The 24,103-nt window shown below is 39.8% G+C and overlaps 1 protein-coding gene across 22 annotated transcripts in view; it reads right to left on the bottom strand.

Moving 5' to 3' along the window:
* LOC123504102 (multiple inositol polyphosphate phosphatase 1-like) overlaps window positions 1-23,126 on the bottom strand; it is a 31,866-nt gene extending 8,740 nt beyond the window's left edge. For 3 of the 22 annotated variants that reach the window (XM_045254392.1, XM_045254412.1, XM_045254414.1), the window contains exons 1-10: window positions 19,973-20,824; window positions 13,971-14,290; window positions 13,253-13,508; window positions 13,005-13,139; window positions 12,631-12,809; window positions 12,264-12,380; window positions 3,840-3,984; window positions 3,407-3,507; window positions 1,358-1,467; window positions 150-219 (exon numbers count right to left, since the gene is read on the bottom strand). In XM_045254392.1, the coding sequence (XP_045110327.1) occupies window positions 150-219; window positions 1,358-1,467; window positions 3,407-3,507; window positions 3,840-3,984; window positions 12,264-12,380; window positions 12,631-12,809; window positions 13,005-13,139; window positions 13,253-13,472 (1,077 nt within the window). In that variant the 5' untranslated portion in view covers window positions 13,473-13,508; window positions 13,971-14,290; window positions 19,973-20,824. The other 19 variants (XM_045254400.1, XM_045254398.1, XM_045254399.1 and 16 more) reach the window with 19 other exon arrangements.
* Between the last annotated feature and the right edge of the window lie 977 nt (window positions 23,127-24,103).

Genomic DNA, 24,103 nt, shown 5'->3' with positions numbered 1-24,103 from the left:
GCAATGGTATATGACATTTATCTGCCTGCCTGTATACATCCATTCATTTCTTTGGTGTATAGGTATACATATATACTACAACAATACATTATATGCGTGTAGATAGAAGTACATATGTATGTATGTATATACATTATATTCTTACGTACAGAGATGACGGCCTTGCTGTGGGTGAAATAGAAGATTCCTCGAGGTCCCTGTCCTCTCCACACAACATCACTGTAACCAGACAAACTTATGGTACAGGAGGATATTCTATACATTTGAATATTCTCAAAACATTTTGGTGTCTCATCTCAACTCAGCACTTATAACAGATTCTCATGCAAGTTTTTTTGTTATTAGTACATACCTAGTTTTAAAAGGTGCTTTCATAATCATTTGTTATAGTGAATATTTAATTGCAGCAAATAACAACATGATTCAGTGTTCTCATTGATGTATTGTATGTTGTAATGCATACACACCCACAATACATGTGTACTTTCCTAGGGAAACATCGGTAGGTCCTTTTAAGCATTCTTTACGGTAAAATATCATGTAATCCTGATATACACACCTTACATGGATAACTAAAGTCTTTTTTTCACTCAATAAATTTGTTTTGAAGTGAATAACAATTATCTACACATCGTCAAAATGTTTTTCAACAATCATTAGTAAAACATGCAGAGAGAGAGAGAGAGAGAGAGAGAGAGAGAGAGAGAGAGAGAGAGAGAGAGAGAGAGAGAGAGAGAGAGAGAGAGAGAGATGAAATTGAAAAACAAAAGTAAAGTTTCCCTACTAATCTAGTCAAATATTCAACATCGTTAGTGAAGTTATGAAGGAATAAATTGCAATACTAAATCATCATCAAACTAACAGCACCAATTTTATACATTCAAGGCAATTCACCTACACATTATGGACTTTTCTTACCTATGCCTATGGACTGCTCAAAACTTCTTAACTTATATTGGGTTACATTTAATAGTACATATTAAAAGACCATTAATTTATCAGATACAAATTTCACTAATGCCAAGGTAGACAGTTCTGATGAAGCACCAAGTTCTCAGGATATATATATATATATATATATATATATATATATATATATATATATATATATATATATATATATATATATATATATATATATATATATATTGTTATATATATATATATATATATATATATATATATATATATATATATATATATATATATATATATATATATATATATATATATATATATATATGCAGATGACAACCCTACTTACAAACACCACCTATATTCCTTGCAAAATAGTAGTACATTTTGAGCTTCCTATCTTTGTTTCTCATAGTCTTTGCCAATCTTCAGATTCACCCACCTAAAGTGTTGATAGACATCTTGCAGAGGGGGACAGGCCATTGCTGTGTTTATGTCATGTCCATATCCAGCTGTGTAGTATTTCTCCAAGTCATAATAATATTCAAGCACCTGCAGGGACAGAATATCTTTGTCTTTGTCTTTTCTTTGTGTGTGTGTGTGTGTGCTCCATCTTAGGAGGAAGGGAAGGCTGCTTGATGCTGGATGTGTGTGTGTGTGTGTGTGTGTGTGTGTGTGTGTGTGTGTGTGTGTGTGTGTGTGTGTGTGTGTGTGTGTGTGTGTGTGTGTGTGTGTGTGTGTATTTAACTAGTTGTAGTTTTACAGGGCTTGGGCTTTATGCTCGTGTGGCCCCGTCTCCATATCTACACTTATCCAATCTTTCCTTAAAACTTTGTACACTCGTTGCAGACACTACTTCTTCATTCAAACTGTTCCACATCTCAACACATCTTTGCGGGAAACTATACTTTTTAATATCTCTTGATCATCTTCCCTTTCTCAGCTTCTTACTATGCGATCTTGTGCTTTGACTAGCATATTCTTCTCTCAGTATCAGATACTCACTGTCCACTTGGTCCATTCCGTTGGTCAATTTATAAACTTGTATGAGATCCCCTCTCTCCCTTCTCTGTTCCAATGTTGGAAGATCCAAAGCCTTTAGTCTCTCCTCATATGTCATCCCTTCAAGTTCTGGGACCATTCTTGTAGCCATTTTTTTAAATTTCTCCAGCTTCCTTATGTGTTTCTTTTTGTGAGGGTTCCACACTACTCCTGCATATTCCAATCTGGGTCTTATTATAGTACTTATCAGTTTCTTCATCATTTCTTTGTCCATGAAGTGAAATGCTATTCCAATATTCCTTAACAAATTAAGTCTCTCTGAAAATTCTATCAATATGGCTTGCCGGTTGATTATTTTCTTCCAACGTCACTCCCAAATCCTTTTCCTTTTTTTACTTTCTCCAGTTCTACTCCATCTCCCATCTTACAGATTCCCACTGGTCGTCTTTCACTCTTTCCCATTTCCATGACATGGCTTTCGTCTACATTGAATTCCATCTCCCACTTTTTACTCCATTCCTTATTTACTGGATTTCTATTTCTCCTCCACCTTTTCCTTTGCCTTTCTCCTTTGCCCTAGCACACCTTGCATTAAACCAATCTTTCTTTCCTTCTTCTTTAGGTCTATATTTTGGGACATATTCCCTGACTCCTATTTTGTTTATTTCCAAAAATAAGTTATAATTCTCTTGCATTGTCTCTGAGTTTTCCATCGCCTCCCAGTTAACGTATTTGAAGTAGTTCTTGAGATTCTCAATATCTGCCTTTCTGTGATTTAATCGGTCTCCTTTGTATGAATCATCTCTATCTTCCTTTCCCTCTTCTATATCCATTTCTAATATTACACTCTTTCCCAATGGGCACTTATATCTTATATCATCGTTCATTTGTATACCCCTTGTAAAAACTAGGTCCAATCTCGCCAGCTTGTCGTTTCCTCTGAATCTTGTGTTTTCCTTTACTCTTTGGTCCATCATATTATCTATCATCTTAGGTTCAGGAATCTTTCTCCCCAGGCTTCTTTCCCCATACCACTTTCATAATTTTCCCAGTCCACTTCTTTACAATTGAAATCTCCTATTAATATCACTTTTCTCCTTTCTTTAACGATTCTCGTTAGACTCCTTATTGTGTCATTTATCATGTCTTTATATTCTTGATTGGTTCATGAATTTGTTTTTGGTGGCACATATGTTACAATGATTGTTAACTCTTTTTTATTAATATGCATCTTAACATAGTGTGTGTGTGTGTGTGTTAGGTGGGGGGGGAAATTCGTATAAGTCAGACATTTAAGTTTCTCAGACCAACCCTTCCTCCTAATAGTTAGCGAGGGTCAAGAGTATATTTCTCTACTTTGTTATATAGTGTTTACAGTCATTGTTACTACTACTTTCATATCCATATCCACCAATAATACTAATACAGAAATTAAATAAAGATAAGTACATCAGAAATTGAATAAAGATAAGTACATATCTGTATATACCTCCAGGTCATGGGGAGTGAAGGCAACACACCAAGGGGAAGATTGGGCTGGCTGCCACGCCTGGTAAAAGCGACACGCATCATACAGAAGCTTCAAGTCTCCTAATGGAGGCACAAGTTCTATCACACACAGTAAATTGCCGTTGTTCCTTATGCTGTATTTGACTATGAAACTTACAGGTATGTGTAAACTGTGAAAAATGTGGTTAATTTTATCATCAAAGGTTTATGTACAGCTTCATCATTCCATGTGAACTGTGCCATATGACAGTGTGCAAAGTTATGACTGAATGACTGATATTGGCACCTGAACACTTATATAGCACTGGTGTATACCATTTAGGAAAATCACTGAAATGGTCTGGAAGCAATACTGCTAAAACAAAGAAGAATTTTCTTGAATATGCAAGCATAACAATATGTGTAGTACTTGCCTTTTGTGCATGGATAACCGAGGCGATGAGATACAGTATCCACAATCCTGCCCATTTCAGGCCCCTCCCAGAAGAGATGACTTTCCCTCCTGGCAGCTGGATTGTCCTCTACCTCGACCTTGTACTTCTCACAGATGTCATAAAACTGATGGTGATATGATTTTATACATGGAGGTTACTTGAGAGAGTGAGCTGAAGAAGCATGCAGATTATTAATCATGAATTTGAGTAACATGATAAGACATGTGTTGGCCAGTTATGTATACTCTTGTGGTAGGGCTTTTCTTTTTTCTTTTTAAGTAAGAGGAGAAAATTGGTCAAGGGTAACATAAAACAAAGCAAAGTCCTATTTAGTTGCCAGTCCCCTTACAAGTCCAAAAGTTTTAGCTGAAATGAAGGGATAAATGTCTTGAAAGTCAAGTCATAGGAAGTTGGAAATACAGAAACAGGTAGCGAGTTCCAGAGTTTACTACAAAAAGGTATGAATTATTGAGAGTACTGGTTAATTCTTGCATTAGAGAATTGGACAGAATAGGGGTGAGAGGAAGAAGAAAGCCTTGTGCAGCAAGGCCACAGGAGGAGGGGAGGCATGCAGTTAACAAGATCAGAAGAGCAGTTACCATGAAAATATTGGTAGAAGATAGCAAAAAATCCAACATTCCAGTGGTAAGAAAGAGGCTGAAGATAGTCAATCACTTAGACCTAGTGGATTTATGAATTTATAGAACCTGACACATCACACCTCTTTCTCAGAGAGGTCAATATCTGTTCATGGTGCAAATACCACTGACCTGTCAGTGATAGCTAATGCTGATACCTATTTAATTGGTGTGTGTGTGTGTGTGTGTGTGTGTGTGTGTGTGTGTGTGTGTGTGTGTGTGTGTGTGTGTGTGTGTGTGTGTGTGTGTGTGTGTGTGTGTGTGTGTGTGTGTGTGTGTGTGTGTGTGTGTGTGTGTGTGTGTTTACCTGTGTGTGTGTGTGTGTGTTTATTGTATTTACCTAATTGTAACATACGGAAAAGAGCTATGCTCGTGTTGTCCCGTCTCCATATCTACTAATGTCCAGCTTTTCTTAAAATCATGAATATTCCTTGCGTTGACCACTTCCACGTCTAAACTATTCCATGCTTCCACCCTTCTATGAGGAAGCTATATTTTTCACATCTCTCCTATAAGTGGCCATTTTAGTTTTTCCCATGCCCTCTCGACATTCTTTCATTCCACATACACAGATCTTCCCTATCCATTTTTCCATGCCAATCATCACTCTGTATATTGCTATCAGGTCTCCCCTTTCTCTTCTGTTTTCCAGGGTCGGAAGTTGCATTCTTTTCAGTCTGTCTTCATAAGTCAAATCTCTTAAGTCAGGCACCATTTTTGTTGCAGCCCTCTGTACTTTCTCTAGTTTCCTTATGTGTTTCTTTAAGTTCGAGCCCACTGTATTGTTGCATATTCAAGCCTTGGTCTTATCATTGCAGTAATTATTTTCTTCATCATTTCTTCATCTAAATATCTGAACGCCACTCTTATGTTCCTCAATAAGTTCAATACTTCTCCAATTATTTTGTTTATATGTCTCTCTGGCGATAGGTCATTGGTAATTGTCACCCCAAGGTCTTTTTCTTCATGACTGGTTTTATGTCTTCATTTCCTATCTTGTACATACTCCTGATTCTTCTTTCACTCTTGCCAAACTCTATTTTCTTGCATTTTGTCGTGTTGAACTCCATTTGCCATGTACAGCTCCATTTCCATATTCTGTCCAAGTCTTCCTGGAGTAGTTCGCAATCTTTGTCACATCTCACTTTTCTTAACAATTTTGCATCGTCTGCAAATAGGCTCACATAACTGGACACCCCATCCACCATGTCATTTATGTAGACCGCAAACATTACTGGTGCCAACACTGATCCCTGTGGAACTCCACTCTCCACCAAGCCCCATTCTGATGGTCTGTCCTTAATTATTGTTCTCATTTCTCTTCCTACCAAAAGTCTTCCATCCATTTTAGTAAACTGCCATGCACTCCTCCTACCATTTCAAGTTTCCAGATCAGTCTCTGGTGTGGTACCTTATCAAAGGCCTTTTTTAAATCCAGATATATTCCATCAGCCCAACCATCTCTTTCCTGTATTACATCTATCACCCTCGAATAGTAACATATCAGGTTTGTCGTGCATGAACGCCCTTTTCTAAAACCAAATTGACACTCACAAAGTATGTCATTTTCTCCAAGAAGTCTGTCCATCTATTCTTCACCACCCTCTCACACATCTTAGCTACCACACTTGTAAGTGACACTGGTCTATAGTTCAATGGGTCTCTCTTGTTACCTGATTTATAAATTGGGACAATGTTAGCTCTTTTCCAGTCTTGGGGCACTACACCTTCCCTTAATGAGGCATCAATTACTTCACAAACTTTTTCTGCCAGTTGCTCCTGCATTCTCTTAAAATCCATCCTGATACCCCATCAGGTCCCACAGCTTTTCTCACTTCTAAACTCCCCATCATATTCTTGATCTCCTCCACAGTTACTTGAAACTCCTTCATAATCCCTTTCTGTTCCATTACCAGTGGTTTGTCAAAAGCAGTCTCCTTTGTGAATACCTTCCGAAAGCATCCATTCATAGCCTCTGCCATTTCCTGGGATCTTCACTGCATACTCCATTTACTTCTAAACTTTCAATACTTTCTCTATTTTTGATGTTGTTGTTCACATGTCTGTAAAAAGCCTTGGTTGGTCTTTACATTTATCAATTATATCCTTTTCTTGTTTCTTTCTTTCTTCTCTTCTAATCAACACATATTCATTTCTTGCTCTTTTGTAACTTTCCCACTGCTTAATCCGTCTTTTCCTTCTCCACCTCTTCCATGCATCCTCTTTTCTTGTTCTAGCCTTTTCACATCTATCGTTAAACCAGTCCTGCTTTCCAACTTCTCTATGTTGTCTTATTGGTACAAATTTTTCTCACCTTCTTTGTATATTTTTATAAATTCCTTCCACTTTTCATTTGCTCCTTAGCACTCTTGAATTTCATCCAATTTGTCTCTTGAAAGAATTTCTTTAGGTTTCCAAAATCTGTCTTGGCATAATTCCATCTTCCCACTTTATATTCTTCATTTCTTCTAGATTTCTCTTCATCTATCACCTTGAACTCCAAAACTGCATGATCACTCTTTGCTAAAGGGCACTCCACCCTCATCTCCTCAATGACCATTGGCTCTGTACTAAAGACCAAGTCCAGTCTTGACGATGCTCCCTCTCCTCCAAACCTAGTATCTTCTTTGACCCACTGAGTTAACACATTTTCCATTGCCAGTGTCAATAGTGTATTTCCCCATGTTGTCTCTGATCCTTCCATTGACCAGTCCTCCCAACACACCTCTTTACAATTAAAATCTCCCATCATTATAGTTCGTTCACAGCCACCCAACATTTCTTCCAGACATGTTCCTGTATCACTTATCATTTCTTCATATTCCTGTACTGACCATGCATTTGTCTTAGGTGGTACGTACACCACTATGTAGTGCCTCTTTTTCCTTCATTAGTTTCTGCTCTGATCTTTAGCACTTCTGCCTTTCCCATACCTTCTTTCACTTGATCCACCTTTATATCTTTTTAACCAGCAACATCACTCCTCCTCCCATCTTACCTACTCTATTTCTTTTCCAAACATTATATTTCCTTCTCCAACCATCATCAGGTCTTCTCCCTCTCTCAGTTTTGTTTCAGTAAGACCCACAATATCTGGGTTCTTGTCCTCAAGTAATCGTTGAGTTCTAAAATCCCGATATCACTCCATTTATGTTGGAATACATTACATTCCGCTCATACGTAAGTTTCTTTAGTCCTTTCTTGCTGTACTTTTCTGGGTTATGAACCACTTCCTCAGTCTCATATCCAAGATTCTCCAGAAAAACTCTTTCTTCTCCTCTTCTGTCCTCTCTTCATTTTTTTCAAAGCCTCCTTTCTCAACTCATTTAACATTTCTCTTTCCTTTTCACCGAGATCTCTTCTCAACCAAATCTTCCTTGTTGTTTCCTGCTGGGCTAGCCTCCATGACTTCTCCACCAATTCATCTACATCCTTTTGTGACTTAAGTTTGATTCTTATTGGCCTCATACCTTCTCCTGTGAACTTTCCAATTCTATGGAAGTCCTCTATTTCTTGTACTAGGTCTTTTCCTCCTCCTGCACCACATTAATGATATTATTTATCACCTTTTTTATGTTTTTCTCTCTATCCATTTTACTCGGTGTGTGTGTGTGTGTGTGTGTGTGTGTGTGTGTGTGTGTGTGTGTGTGTGTGTGTGTGTGTGTGTGTGTGTGTGTGTGTGTGTGTGTGTGTGTGTGTGTGTGTGTGTGTGTGTGTGTGTGTGTGTGTGTGTAAATTCACCTCAACCAGTCTTCCCATTACGGAGCGAGCTCAGAGCTCATAGACCGATCTTGGTAGGACTGAGACCACAACACACTCCACACACCGGGAAAGCGAGGCCACAACCCTCGAGTTAGATCCTGTACTTATTTACTGCTAGGTGAACAGGGCCACACATTAAGAGGCTTGCCCATTTGCCTCGCCGCCAGGACTCGAACCCGGGCCTCTTGATTGTGTCAGTGTGCTAACCACTACACTACACTGTGTGTGTGTGTGTGTGTGTGTGTGTGTGTTTACCTGTTGCAGCCCTCTGTACTTTCTCTAGTTTCCTTATGTGTTTCTTTAAGTTCGGAGCCCACTGTATTGTTGCATATTCAAGCCTCGGTCTTATCATTGCAGTAATTATTTTCTTCATCATTTCTTCATCTAGATATCTGAACGCCACTCTTATGTTCCTCAATAAGTTCAATACTTCTCCAATTATTTTGTTTATATGTCTCTCTGGCGATAGGTCATTGGTAATTGTCACCCCAAGGTCTTTTTCTTCATGACTGGTTTTATGTCTTCATTTCCTATCTTGTACATACTCCTGATTCTTCTTTCACTCTTGCCAAACTCTATTTTCTTGCATTTTGTCGTGTTGAACTCCATTTGCCATGTACAGCTCCATTTCCATATTCTGTCCAAGTCTTCCTGGAGTAGTTCGCAATCTTTGTCACATCTCACTTTTCTTAACAATTTTGCATCGTCTGCAAATAGGCTCACATAACTGGACACCCCATCCACCATGTCATTTATGTAGACTGCGAACATTACTGGTGCCAACACTGATCCCTGTGGAACTCCACTCTCCACCAATCCCCATTCTGATGGTCTGTCCTTAATTATTGTTCTCATTTCTCTTCCTACCAAAAGTCTTCCATCCATTTTAGTAAACTGCCATGCACTCCTCCTACCATTTCAAGTTTCCAGATCAGTCTCTGGTGTGGTACCTTATCAAAGGCCTTTTTTAAATCCAGATATATTCCATCAGCCCAACCATCTCTTTCCTGTATTACATCTATCACCCTCGAATAGTAACATATCAGGTTTGTCGTGCATGAACGCCCTTTCCTAAAACCAAATTGACACTCACAAAGTATGTCATTTTCTCCAAGAAGTCTGTCCATCTATTCTTCACCACCCTCTCACACATCTTAGCTACCACACTTGTAAGTGACACTGGTCTATAGTTCAATGGGTCTCTCTTGTTACCTGATTTATAGATTGGGACAATGTTAGCTCTTTTCCAGTCTTGGGGCACTACACCTTCCCTTAATGAGGCATCAATTACTTCACAAACTTTTTCTGCCAATTGCTCCCTGCATTCTCTTAAAATCCATCCTGATACCCCATCAGGTCCCACAGCTTTTCTCACTTCTAAACTCCCCATCATGTTCTTGATCTCCTCCACCGTTACTTGAAACTCCTTCATAATCCCTTTCTGTTCCATTACCAGTGGTTTGTCAAAAGCAGTCTCCTTTGTGAATACCTTCCGAAAGCATCCATTCATAGCCTCTGCCATTTCCTGGGATCTTCACTGCATACTCCATTTACTTCTAAACTTTCAATACTTTCTCTATTTTTGATGTTGTTGTTCACATGTCTGTAAAAAGCCTTGGTTGGTCTTTACATTTATCAATTATATCCTTTTCTTGTTTCTTTCTTTCTTCTCTTCTAATCAACACATATTCATTTCTTGCTCTTTTGTAACTTTCCCACTGCTTAATCCGTCTTTTCCTTCTCCACCTCTTCCATGCATCCTCTTTTCTTGTTCTAGCCTTTTCACATCTATCGTTAAACCAGTCCTGCTTTCCAACTTCTCTATGTTGTCTTATTGGTACAAATTTTTCTCACCTTCTTTGTATATTTTTATAAATTCCTTCCACTTTTCATTTGCTCCTTAGCACTCTTGAATTTCATCCAATTTGTCTCTTGAAAGAATTTCTTTAGGTTTCCAAAATCTGTCTTGGCATAATTCCATCTTCCCACTTTATATTCTTCATTTCTTCTAGATTTCTCTTCGTCTATCACCTTGAACTCCAAAACTGCATGATCACTCTTTGCTAAAGGGCACTCCACCCTCATCTCCTCAATGACCATTGGCTCTGTACTAAAGACCAAGTCCAGTCTTGACGATGCTCCCTCTCCTCCAAACCTAGTATCTTCTTTGACCCACTGAGTTAACACATTTTCCATTGCCAGTGTCAATAGTGTATTTCCCCATGTTGTCTCTGATCCTTCCATTGACCAGTCCTCCCAACACACCTCTTTACAATTAAAATCTCCCATCATTATAGTTCGTTCACAGCCACCCAACATTTCTTCCAGACATGTTCCTGTATCACTTATCATTTCTTCATATTCCTGTACTGACCATGCATTTGTCTTAGGTGGTACGTACACCACTATGTAGTGCCTCTTTTTTCCTTCATTAGTTTCTGCTCTGATCTTTAGCACTTCTGCCTTTCCCATACCTTTTTCACTTGATCCACCTTTATATCTTTTTTAACCAGCAACATCACTCCTCCTCCCATCTTACCTACTCTATTTCTTTTCCAAACGTTATATTTCCCTTCTCCAACCTTCATCAGGTCTTCTCCCTCTCTCAGTTTTGTTTCAGTAAGACCCACAATATCTGGGTTCTTGTCCCTCAAGTAATCGTTGAGTTCTAAAATCCCGATATCACTCCATTTATGTTGGAATACATTACATTTCGCTCATATGTAAGTTTCTTTAGTCCTTTCTTGCTGTACTTTTCTGGGTTATGAACCACTTCCTCAGTCTCATATCCAAGATTCTCCAGAAAAACTCTTTCTTCTCCTCTTCTGTCCTCTCTTCATTTTTTCAAAGCCTCCTTTCTCAACTCATTTAACATTTCTCTTTCCTTTTCACCGAGATCTCTTCTCAACCAAATCTTCCTTGTTGTTTCCTGCTGGGCTAGCCTCCATGACTTCTCCACCAATTCATCTACATCCTTTTGTGACTTAAGTTTGATTCTTATTGGCCTCATACCTTCTCTTGTGAACTTTCCAATTCTATGGAAGTCCTCTATTTCTTGTACTAGGTCTTTTCCTCCTCCTGCACCACATTAATGATATTATTTATCACCTTTTTATGTTTTCTCTCTCTCCATTTTACTCGGTGTCTTATCCTCCTCCACACCAAATATCACCACACATCTCTTTTTGTCTACAGTTTCCCTCACCAATGTCTCATTTGACTTAATAACCTTCACCACTTTCTCAGCTATCTTCTCTTCTATGATCTGTTGATCTATAATTTCAGCAAGGCCCAAAGTTTTCTCCCTGACTCTTTGATTTCCTTTTCCAGACTTGCAACTTTGTAATTTACCTCCTTTCTTTCCACTTCCTGACTTTTTTTCCATTCAGCCTGCTTCTCCATCACTTTTCCTAGAGATTCTCCACATTTTCGCAATTCACTTTAATTAGCTTAACTTCCTCTTTCAGTGCTGCATTTTCCTTCTTCATATCGGCACAGTCTCTCTTTACATTGTCATAACTCGTTTCCAGGCCCTCATACTTTTCAAACAGTTTTTCAATTTTACCTTCTAACTCCAGAATTTTCTTCACATAAGCGCTCTTCTCCATTATTCCTTGAAACCCTGTGAAGTCTGATTCCTCTTTCGAGTTCACGGCCGCCATGTTGCGCAGACGTAAACAAACCAGCTGATGGCTCAAACGCAGGCTACAGTTTATATTTACCTTCACTGGACATTATTTTGCTAATCAACAGTTAACATGACTATATGGAGACGGGACAAACATTACCAGCTCCTTTCCCACCTTGGTTACTCTTAGGTAACTGTAGAATTATAGATGATTGCTCTGGAGCTCAGCGACCACCTCCGCCATCGACGATGTCCCGTGTGTGTGTGTGTGTGTGTGTGTGTGTGTGTGTGTGTGTGTGTGTGTGTGTGTGTGTGTGTGTGTGTGTGTGTGTGTGTGTGTGTGTGTGTGTGTGTGTGTTTTGCAAATTCATCAACCTTTAGCAATGGGTCAGGATCAAGGGCTGGAGGAATATAGACTGAGGCATCATCAAACAATCCTTTGGAGTATGCTATTGCGCTGGCCTTTGTTCGTTGAGATGCAGTGTGCCGAAACTGTAACAGAGAGAGAGAGAGAGAGAGAGAGAGAGAGAGAGAGAGAGAGAGAGAGAGAGAGAGAGAGAGAGAGAGAGAGAGAGAGAGAGAGAGAGAGAGAGAGAGAGAGAGAGAGAGAGAGAGAGAGAGAGAGAGAGAGAGTTGAATATAATATCATTTCTAATTTACTTCAAATTACAGTAAGAATAAACACAATAAATATTAACAAAAGATCTTCAATATCAATATTAGAGGTGTTGAAGATACTCACCTTGAAGGAATCATTGGAAAACTGTTGCCCAAAGAGGGAGGGCAGAGCAGCCTTGTATCTGGAAGCAAGACCCTCCAGTTCCAGCTCTCCCTCAGGTGCCAGTATTGAGGCCCAAGAGGTGTTAAGGGTTCCCAGGCTCCATCCAGAGAGCAGGGACAGATCACCTTCACATAATTCTCCTGGAATACCATAAATGAATTCTCAACTAAAGCTTGGGGACAAACCTAGAATTCAGATACATACTTATTGTGGACACTCATGAAATAACAAATCATTATCACAAAAGGCTATCAACAAATCAGTTGTCTCTCAAGTGTCTGATCTCAACAGAATTCACATTTTTATATTTACCAATAAAAATGTGTTCCATTTACCTTGTCCTTTGTGATGAGCCTTCAGAATGGAAGTCTGCATACCTGGTAGCTCCAAGACAAAGCGTGCAATGTCATCTTTACCAGGGTAGCGAGTCCCATGGCGGATCAAATGCCATGCCTGAACTGCCACACATCCTGCCCGGCCACCATACAAAGAGAATCATTAATCCATACAGTTATAAATCTATAAAAATTACTTGCAACTTATATCATTATTGCAAATTGTCTCTGATTACATAATAACTTGCCTTCAGGGACTAAGTCTGAGGAAGAAAAATGTCCCCTGGAGTAACTGTATGGAGTCTTGGTTGCAAACTGATGGTAAGGATCAGTGTCATCTGTGAAGCAGTAATGTTGACTCTTGGTTGGTTGGGCCATAAATAACAGATTCACCAACAATTGCCACATACCCAGAGATCTCTTGTTCCATAATAATTGGTGAATGGGGTTATTTGTACTTCCCTCCATCTCTCAGGCCCTGTGTACAAGAGTTCTCCACCATTACTGCAACAAAAATGTAAATGGTGAAAAAGAAGGGTGTTTACTAAGCAAAATATATAAATACACATTAAGCATTCTTCCAGGAAATGAGGAAGATAACCTTTCTGACATGAATACCACATGAAGTCATGGATCTTTGCCAAAAATTACTTTAACTGCAAGCAACAATAAAAAACTTAGTCATTCTTAACAGAAGAACTTATCAAAGTGAAAGAAATTGATTTAAATTGCAACTCTACCCATGGTAAAGACATTATTAATGTGCTAGAGCATTGAGTTGTAGACTCTAACAAAATCAGTAAAAGACAAATGCAAAACATTACAAAGAAGCAGATTGTTTTTAAAGTTATCAGGTCATATTCTAGCAAGCTGTCCAGTCTTCTGAAGGAAGGCCCTGGTGTGCTTAAACATCGTGAAGATAGGCCAGAATCTTTAGAACCACCTAAAACATCTGATAATAATAACCTGTGGATGTGTAGTGATGCCAGTGAGTGGGGGAGAGCAGTGTGGTGGGAGTGGTGGCAGGGATAGTGTAGAAGCAGGTGTCTTGGGGTGTCTGGTTGTGTGGGGCACCACAGGCAGTGAGGGATGTCCATCAGGCCTAGTTTGTGCATGTGGGCATTGAGGTAGCTGAGTCCTATCTTGAGTCTAGTGACAGCAGTGTCTAGAAGACAGCTGGGGGAGTTGGTCCACCAGTGGTGTTGTGTGTCTTGTCTGATGCATCCAAGTGTTGTGTGCTGTAAAGAATCCGTCAGGTGTCTTTCCCTGTGCAGGTTGCAGTCTTTCTGTAAAATGATTACATTGTCAGTCTGATTTGTGGGAATGCCTGTGGAAGAATGATGGGAGTGGGCCTTGTTTGCCACTTTGTTGCCTATAATGCTGAAGGTGGATGTTGATGTGTGTAGCTGACAATTTGTGTAGTAAGTGGAGGATTTGAAAGCAGAGGCTGTGGTGAGACTTGTGAGAATGACATTGAATGAGTTGAAGGGCTGTGAGGAAATCAGTGGAGAGTGTTATGGGGCAAAAAGAGATATGATTGTAAGCAAAATTCAAAACAATAGTTCTGCCATATTGATAGGAGTAGCCAGCAACCTCTAGGTACTAGCAAGGGATGCACAGTAGGCTCGCTACTTGATGAAGTAGTCTTCCTACCAATATTCTTACCTACAGCAACATTGCGGTACCTAATGATGGAAGTGACAGGAGGCAGGAACCATCAATAGTTATAGTGGGTGTGTAAAATTGTAAAGAAGAATGTCTTGTCCAGCACTGGGCAGCCAGCCTTTGATCATGGTGTTGGTGTTAGGAACCCAGAGACTACCAATTTTTCTGAGACACCAATCAATGCAGTTGTGCTGCTCCTCACTCACTCTTACTTCTACATTTGTTTCTGGTTTTGCAGATTGCCTAACATAGTGGTTTTCTTCTAAAGTATCTCTCAGCTTTTTGTTTTCATGTCACTCCTTCACCTTCCACGTACTTCATACTCTGGAATACCCGATTCCTGTACTGGAAACTTTGTCTTTAAAACCAAGCTCTCTTCCTATTCACCTCTAGTTCTTGGCAGTTATGAGATGTGGCTCATAGATGAATTCCCCCCTTGCTTCCTGGCTATGCTTGCTACATGGTAGACAGGTCACCAGCAGGACAGGAGATAGCCTGTTGCTGCAGGTCCAATAGTGTCTCCCTTCTAACCCTTTAGCTACTATCACTTCCTTCATCAAGGGTGAATTTGAGCACCTGGGAGTGAACATCATTCTTGTTTCAGGATCTCTTCCTATCCTTTTGATATATAATCTGTGTTTGGATATTTCTATTCAGGAGCTTCAATTCTTATTTCCACAGCTTTCTCCCCCAACACAAATAATGTGCAATTTCAATGCCCATCATGACTTCTGGAAACTAGCATTCTCTAGGCCTAGGACCTGGAGGAACAATTCAGATCATGCCTTCTCAAACTATATGAAAGACTTTTTCTCCTTCTCTCATTACTCCTCCTGGCCTCCTTATCAAGAATGATCCAGTTTCAGGAAGCCCTTTACCTTGGAATGGTCCCTGCCTCCACACCATCACAACAGGCCGTCACATGGGAAGTGACCATGTTCCTGTAGTTATCTTTCCCATCAGTGTCGCCACCCCATCCCTTCTTACACAAGCCTCATTAGTCACTCAAAACAGGAGATTGGAAAGCATTTCAACTCAAGTTAAAATCAGTTACCTTCTCACTTTCCTCCCTTCACAAGATCAAATTCAGTACTTCTAGGACACTTTGCAGGACATGGGTCCCATTGCCACTTCTCACTCCATCCCCACCTATACTTTCAGGATCCCTTAGTGGTCTTGGAAGTGTGCAGCAGTCCTTTAGGCTAAACTTGACACCTCTAATGTATGGCATAGGAACTTCATCCTTCCTCTTTGCAGTTGCTTTCACTGCTTAGAAACCCCATGCAAATGTGTTATATTTGATGAGAAACATTCTGTCTAGCCTCCTTTAGTGCACCCCCTGTCCTTTGCTTCCTTAGTCTCCCAGGTTGGTCTTTCTCCTGGAAGATGGTCCACTCTCATGTTTCCATTAATTAGTAAAGGTGGCTTTCTCACCACAGATACCCAGAACATGCATTGCCTCTCACATCCACATCACATTCAATTCCTGGGCCCTATACCTGCCCTCATCATAATTTCACACACAGGCCACACAATTAGTAGTGCTATCACTGACAAGGAGCTTTTCTCAGCTTTACGCTCGCTGTCTGCTGGGACAACGTCCCCAACGAGTTCCTCCGATGCCACTCAAATCCTCTGATCTACCTCTTTCCAAATATTTTCAATGCCAGCAAGCCGTTGGGGACATTCCCTTCAGTGTGGTGGCACGCCATCACACTCCCTATCCCCAAGCCTGGCAAGGATTCTTCAAAGGCTTTCTCATAAAGGCCTATTAGCTTTCTTTCTAACCCTGGGAAAACACTAAGACACAAAATAGACTGACATGTTGGTTGGAACACAAACATCTCATTCCTGCACACATGTATGGGCTTCATCACCCTGGATGCCCTGCTCCACCTGAAGCACCATATCCAGGAAGAACTTATTAACAAGCAAAGCACTTCCTATAGACACATTGAGGCATGACAGTGACTGCCCAGAAGTCTGAGCTCATGCTTTACCAGAAGGCATATTCACAAAATATCAGTAATCACCATTAATAGTTGCTAAATCCCTTTCAAAACCCAACACAAATACTTTGATTTACTGTTGGATGGCCTCCACCTAACCTGGGGCTGCCACACACAGTACCTGGTGACCTTGTGCCACAAGAAGTTTAGACTTGTGAAATTCATCACAGGTGTCAAGTAGAGCACAGAGCTGCAGACAGGCATGCTCTCTGTTTTTAATTGTCTCTATATCCAGAGTTGCTTATACCATGGATGTGAGATTTATGGAGCAGCCTCACCCTCTCTATTCCAAAACTTTGGTGTAATTAAAAATTCACCCCTCCACACTGATTTGGAAGCTTTTAGGTCCTCCTCAGCCACAACCCTTCAGATAGAGTTCTATCTATCCTGACTGTCACACCAATGCTCCATCCTCCTTCTCTATATCTATACCAAATTTGCTTCTACCCCTAGCAGCCATGCCCTTCACTCCCTCCTCCTACTGAAAAGGGAACTACAGTAACAATCCAAACACTAGATAATGCTACACGAAGTGTTTTGAACCGCCCTTAGATTCGATAGCTATCTTGAGCGCATAACTTCAGCGTATCGCTGCTACATGGCAGCTTCGTTCCTATTTGAGATGGAAGGAGCCTGAACACCAGTCTGCCATAACCAAGCTGCCTTCTATACCAGTCCCATTTATATTCTGGTCAGCTACCCAACCCAAAGTCTGCCTTCTCACCAGGTATCATGCTTTAGAAATATCTGTGCATTCTTAAGAAGTGTAAATGTAAAAATGTCTGTAAAACTATGGTGAAGTGGCAGAAATAGACTAGTACACCGTGTGTTTCACCAGATAGGATGAAGTGTGGGTAGGAAACTCATAGTGCCAAGCATATGATCTGAGTTAGGTGTTATGGTAAGGGTTTCTCTCATTGTTGAGGTCAATTTGTCCCTCCTTGGGTAAACCCAGGTTGTGTTGGCATGGGTGCACCAGGTTAGCTGTCATCTGGTAAGGTCAGTTAGGTTAGTTGTTTATTAAGGTGTGTGAGTTGTGGGGTACCGCAGCATGTCAGCCCCAGTGTTGTTAAGTGAAAAGTGGATAAACAAATACAGTGGTACTTTGACATACAATCGCCCTAACATACGATTTTTTTATATACGACGAAAATTTCTATATAATTTATGCCTTGAGATACGATGATATTTTTAAGATATGATTAGGCATCGGTACGTGGCGCAGCGATCGCTCGGCTACCCACGTCCACTCGAACATTCAGCCCACGTTGTGTATCGTTGTTCATCCTTTGTGCATATATGTGTCTGTGCTCCTTGGCAGTGTGTATTTTTTCTTAAGTTTTGTGAACTCAAGATCATGGGTCCCAAAAGTAAAAGTTTGGCGAGAAACACACAAAATAGCCTGTATTCACATACTGATTACACTTAGAAATTCAATAAACGAGTGAGTACAAATGGTTTTCTGCCCCCAAGCAACTCTTCCTCTTTGCAATGCAAAAAATCAGAAGTCTCTAGATGTCATAGTTACCAAAATATCACAGGTTGGATGAAGTAGTATCATCGGTTTATGTGGCCTTGCGTCTGATCGGGTTCAGCAGCCTTGGCTAGAGCGAAAGAAAACAGGCCTCTCTCTCTCTCTCTCTCTCTCTCTCTCTCTCTCTCTCTCTCTCTCTCTCTCTCTCTGTCCCGTGCCTTGCGTGATGAATGTCTATCAATGTGTCCCAAGTTTTGCAGGTTAAGTTGTTATTTTGAGTAATATAGTTTATTTATATCATGCATACAACAAACATTGTATTTGTCTTATTATTAAATCTATATTTGGTTGATATTTAAAGCATGTTATTTTTTTTTGGGGGGGTGGGGGTAAATTCATATCACAAGAACAAATTAATTGTATTTCCATTAATTTCTATGGGAAAAATTAATTTGATATACGATTTTTTTTATATGCAACGACCGTCACGGAACGAATTAAAATTGTATGTCGGGGTACCACTGTAAATGTAAAGCATCAGCACAAGTGTTTGTGTAGCACTCCTGGTCCCGGGTGTTGTGTTGTGCTCCATCTGTTCACACCCACACTGAACCTATGATATGCCTGCAACCACTTGCACAGCTAAGCTATCACCCCCTGCAGTGGGGTTACACTGCTACACTACTTCATGTTCTTCTACCATATCAAGCTGACACCCCCTTTGTAGACAGCCCTCTCCTATGCTATCCTCCAGGTCATCCCACCCTCCTTTCTAACTCAAGGAAAAACCTCCCCTTTGGGTCTTTGGTTCCCTTTCTTTAATAGTCTCTCAGGGGCTCAGCACACTGATACCATGGTTCAAGGCCAGATGCCCAACACAGACAAGACCTTCCTCCCACTAATAAACACATACCAAAACAGCTTACATCTTCAAACTGATGGCTCTCACCTAAGATCAGTTGATGCAGCTATTTATATCCTTCAATTACCAGTACCTGGGGTGTTGCCAGCCAGTGCTTCTATCCTCACAGCAGAACTGTTTGCCATAAAGGAAGGCCTAAAATTTGCTATCAATTACATCCCCCCCTGTACAGCCACACTCTTTACAGATTCTCTCACTGCTCTCTAGCTCATTCTATTCCACTCTGCCAAGACACACCATTCCCTCTGCCTCTAAATACACCACCTACTACATCAACTGTTAACCTCATACAATGTCCATCTTCAGTAGGTCCCCTCCCACATTGGCACTGTGGACAACATCATGGACAACAGAGTAGTAAATGATGCCCACTCCCATCTCTCTCCCACTCCACTAATGGATGGAAGCTGAATAGCACTTCCCATACATACTCTTCAAGTATATCTACAGATGCTATAGGCCATAATATAAAAAAAAAAAAAAAAAAAAATCTCTCTCCACAGACCACAGTGACCTACTGACTAACTGACAGGGTTCCAACTTAAACAAGGAAAAACATTTGACAGACACTTTACCGTACACAACACTCGGACACATCAGACAGGACTCACAACAGTGATGACACCACTGGTGCACCCACTCCCCCCCCCAGCTGTGTTCTAGACACTGCTGTTACTAAACTCAGAATAGAACAAAGTTGTTCCAATGCCCACATGCAGAGGCTAAGCCCTAAGCCTGATGGACATCCCTCACTGCCCATGGTGTCTCACACAGCCAGACACCCCAAAATACCTGTTGTTACATTGCCCCCACCACTATTTTCACCACATACTCTCCTCACCTCACTGGTATCATTACTCATCCACAGGACATTACCAGCAGACCAAGGTTCTCTTACCTGGTTCTCTTACCTGATAAGGCCTCCTGGTCAGAGACCGACAGAGGCCCCATGGAGCCACACTCTGCTGATGTGCCAGCTCATCAATTGTAATATTAAATTAATAAATTACTGAGAAAGAAAAGCATGGAGCAGAAAAAAAGAGCATGGAGTTAATGAGCAGGCTGGGAAAGGATAGCAGGACTAAACATACTTAATAAAACTTGTCACCTAAATGTTTAGATAGGTTGACTTTAAACAAAGGAAGAGACTGAATGCAACTACAGCATCAGAAAGAGAATTCCACAGAGCAATTCCTCTAACACTGAAAAAGCATCTGCATACTTCAAGATGAATTCTGACACATGCAATCTTCCATTAGTGTCCTGTTGTTCTGTCAGTTGGGGATTGGATAAAGACTTTACTAGGAGAAATGGCATAATTACAGTGAAAAAATTTCCAATATTTAATAATGTCATTTTGTAAAAATGCATATAATTAAGATCTAAATTTTTGAGTCTTTGAGAGTAGCTGAGATGGTTCATGCCCCACATCTGTTTAGTCCAGCATCTTTTAACTGATTCTATTGAATGTATATCTTCCACCTAACCAGTACTCCAGACAGATGCTGCTGGCCTTACATGAGTAACAAATAAGGACGTCATTAAAGATGCATCACAACTAACTCTACATCTAAGTACATTATGTGACACACTTCCTGCCTTCTGTACAACATTGGCTATGTGTTGATGAAATTTGAAGCATGAATCAACCAATACATCCAAGTCAATAGCAAACTTCTTGATCAGTATAGGAAAGCCATCCAAATTGTACAGACCCAACACAGGAAGAGAAGACCAATCCACTGGGTGTCTACTGAAATACACAATAGTACATTTAGAAACATTCATTCCTAAAACCCAGGAGGAAGAGACTATGGAGGTAATCAATATCCCTTTGACAAATGGCCTTGTCAAGCACTATGTTGTGAGAAGAGTCAGTCTAGAGAGCAAGGTATATTTTCAAATTATCAGCAAAGATTTTAGTATTAGTAGTAATATTGTGAGTAAGAAATTTTACATAAAAAAGAAAAAGAAGTGGTCCCAGTACTGAACCCTGAGGCACACCACTGTGTATGTCATAAGACTGGCACATTCATTACTCTGCAAGTTAAGAACTCTTTAATCCATCTGAGGACCTTACCAGTGATACCCAATTTAGCTACCTTATCCAGAAGTATGATATAACAAATTACATCAAAAGCTTTGGAAAAGTCAAACATGATTAAATTGGTGCTACTATAGCGTGAGGTCTACCTTATTATGTTGTCTACCCAGGTGCAGCGCAGAGACTTACTGTGCCCTTCTCTTCACATGGCCATCAGGTCAGGTGAGCTCCAACATAGATCAGGTGACCTGCCCATATAAAAAGAAGCAAATGAAGCTCCTATTTCAGAATCCTCCTTGGCCTGAACCAGTTAACAAATATTTCAGAACTTAAGACTATACTTCAAAATGTTGCTGAAGGAGTTTTTTAGAAGAGTCATCCTGAGAGAGGAAAAGGTTGCCTTTCTAAGAGAACTCAATCTGCTGGATACAGTTCAACAAGCAGCTCCATGCCATAAATGAGGTTCTGTCATGGAGGAAAAAAAATGAAAGCGTAACAAATGTTGTCCTCGAAAGGAATGTTAAACTACACAATCTTTTCGTAAAGGAAATAAATTTTTCCATTACACAGACATAAACAATAAATTGCACTGCAACCTGAGCCTCAGTGAAATCTTAGAACTAATATTTTTTCTTTGTAATGGATATACCAATGACCACAGCAACGACTCCAACCGGAAAATCTCCAAATACTGCAACTGGTTGGTACAATATGTGCCGAGAAGTGTGTGGAGCCATTGCTTCTCATGAACGAAAAGGGAAGATGCTTGGAACAAACGATAACCCCATTCAGATTGACAAGGTTTATTTAAATAGTATACACACACAATATTATATTATAGTTCGATGGTGTGGTAAACCTCGCACTGTACTCAAAACGGAAGGCAGACCTCACATTAAAGTAGCACCATTAAATCTACATTAAACCATTAGCCAAAAAAGGAGATATATTTTGCTGTTTCTCAATATCAATTGGTCCTTAGAGAATCATCCGGCACGAAATCCAAATTGATAATTAATTAATAGGTCATTAGCACCAGCACGATCGTATGTGAATTTACACAGAAACCGTTCAAGAAACATACACTGAGGTTTGGGACTCAGGTTATATATTTGAGGGGATCATGGTTAGATCTATTCTTGTAAACAGGGACGATGAGAGACCTTTTCCAAATAGAGGGCAAAGAACTAGATTTATAGAACTCCTGCAAGATACGAAACACAGGATATGCTAGATCAGACTTGCATGATCTAAGGCGCAAATGGGGGATGAATACCATATGGGCTCCCAGGACCCTGGTGTATCCTTCAAGACACTCAAGAACTACCATGGTCTTCTTTCATGAGTCTGGACACTTATCAGAATCCCTAAATAACCTGCATGGTACCAGCACCTCTGGGGCATTAAAGGCTGTGGCACCACAACCTGCACTGTCTGCTGTGGTCCCCAAACCCCAGCGAAAACAAGACTGCCTCTCGATGTTTTTCTTACAGTTTTTACAAAATTCTTCTTCATTAAGCCCTCTTTTATAATCTGTCTAACTAAAGGGGGATGAAAAAGCCTTTTCAAATAGGAGCTTTCTCACTCAGGCATTATCGGGTAGAAGGAAATGATAATGCTGGACCGCTGGCCAGATGGTACTTTCGGATGTACACATCACTAAACTTCTCCCTTCTTCACTGCAAAACACCCCAATCTCTCATATGGGCCAATGATTTTGAAAGAATACATTCACTGACGCCATTCGCATCACGTCTATGGGCCAATACATACCGCAGAGACTCCTCCCCAAAGCCATGCGTGAGGAAACAGTCCCGCTTCATAGATATACCTCTCATGATATGTCAGATCTGTCTTGAAGTGCCTTCACGCTTCATGGAGTCAGGAAAGCAGATGGAGAGTCGAGTATGAACCAACTCGAGCGTGCCAAGTCAAGCACAGTGGAGACAGGTGGAGTGTCAAAACAATGATACGATTTGGGGAATTTTTCCTAGACTACTACAATTACTACTACTGTTACTACAATTACAATTACTACAACAACTACAACTACAAATACTATTACTACTACTACAATTACAATTACTACAGCATCTACAACTGCAACTACTACTACTACTACTACTAATACTGCTGCTGCTACTACTACTACTACTACTACTACTACTACTACTACTACTACTACTACTACTACTACTACTAATAATAATAATAATAATAATAATAATAATAATAATAATAATAATAATAATAATAATAATAATAATAATAATAATAATAATAATAATAATAATAATAATAATAATACTATTACTACTGCTACTGCACTACTACTGCTACTGCTGCACCACTGCTGCTGCTGCTGCTGCTGCTGCTGCTGCTACTGCTGCTGCTGCTGCTGCCACCTGCCACCACTGCTGCTGCACCACTGCTGCCACCACCACCACCACCTGCACCTGCACCTGCTGCTGCTGCCACTGCTGCTGCTGCTGCTGCTGCTGCTGCTGCTGCTGCTGCTGCTGCTGCTGCTGCTGCTGCACCTGCTGCTATATATATATATATATATATATATATATATATATATATATATATATATATATATATATATATATATATATATATATATATATATATATATATATATATATATATATATATATATATATATATATATATATATATATATATATATATATATATATATATATATATATATATATATATATATATATATATATATATATATATATATATATATATATATATATATATATATATATATATATATATATATATATATATATATATATATATATATATATATATTCTAATATCTTTCATCTCTCCTCATAAGTTAGGTCTCTCAAACTTAGAACCATTTTGGTTGCTGCTCTTTAAATCCTTTCTATCTTCCTTATCTTTCTTATTAGGTATGTGATGACAAATGTGCAACATATTCTGTTGGTCGAATCATGTATCCTATTA

Source organism: Portunus trituberculatus, chromosome 15, assembly GCF_017591435.1.
Source record: "Portunus trituberculatus isolate SZX2019 chromosome 15, ASM1759143v1, whole genome shotgun sequence".
Taxonomy (NCBI): Eukaryota; Metazoa; Arthropoda; class Malacostraca; order Decapoda; family Portunidae; genus Portunus; species Portunus trituberculatus.
Note: the sequence above shows the minus strand (reverse complement) of the source record. Positions and strands in the feature narration are given on the sequence as shown.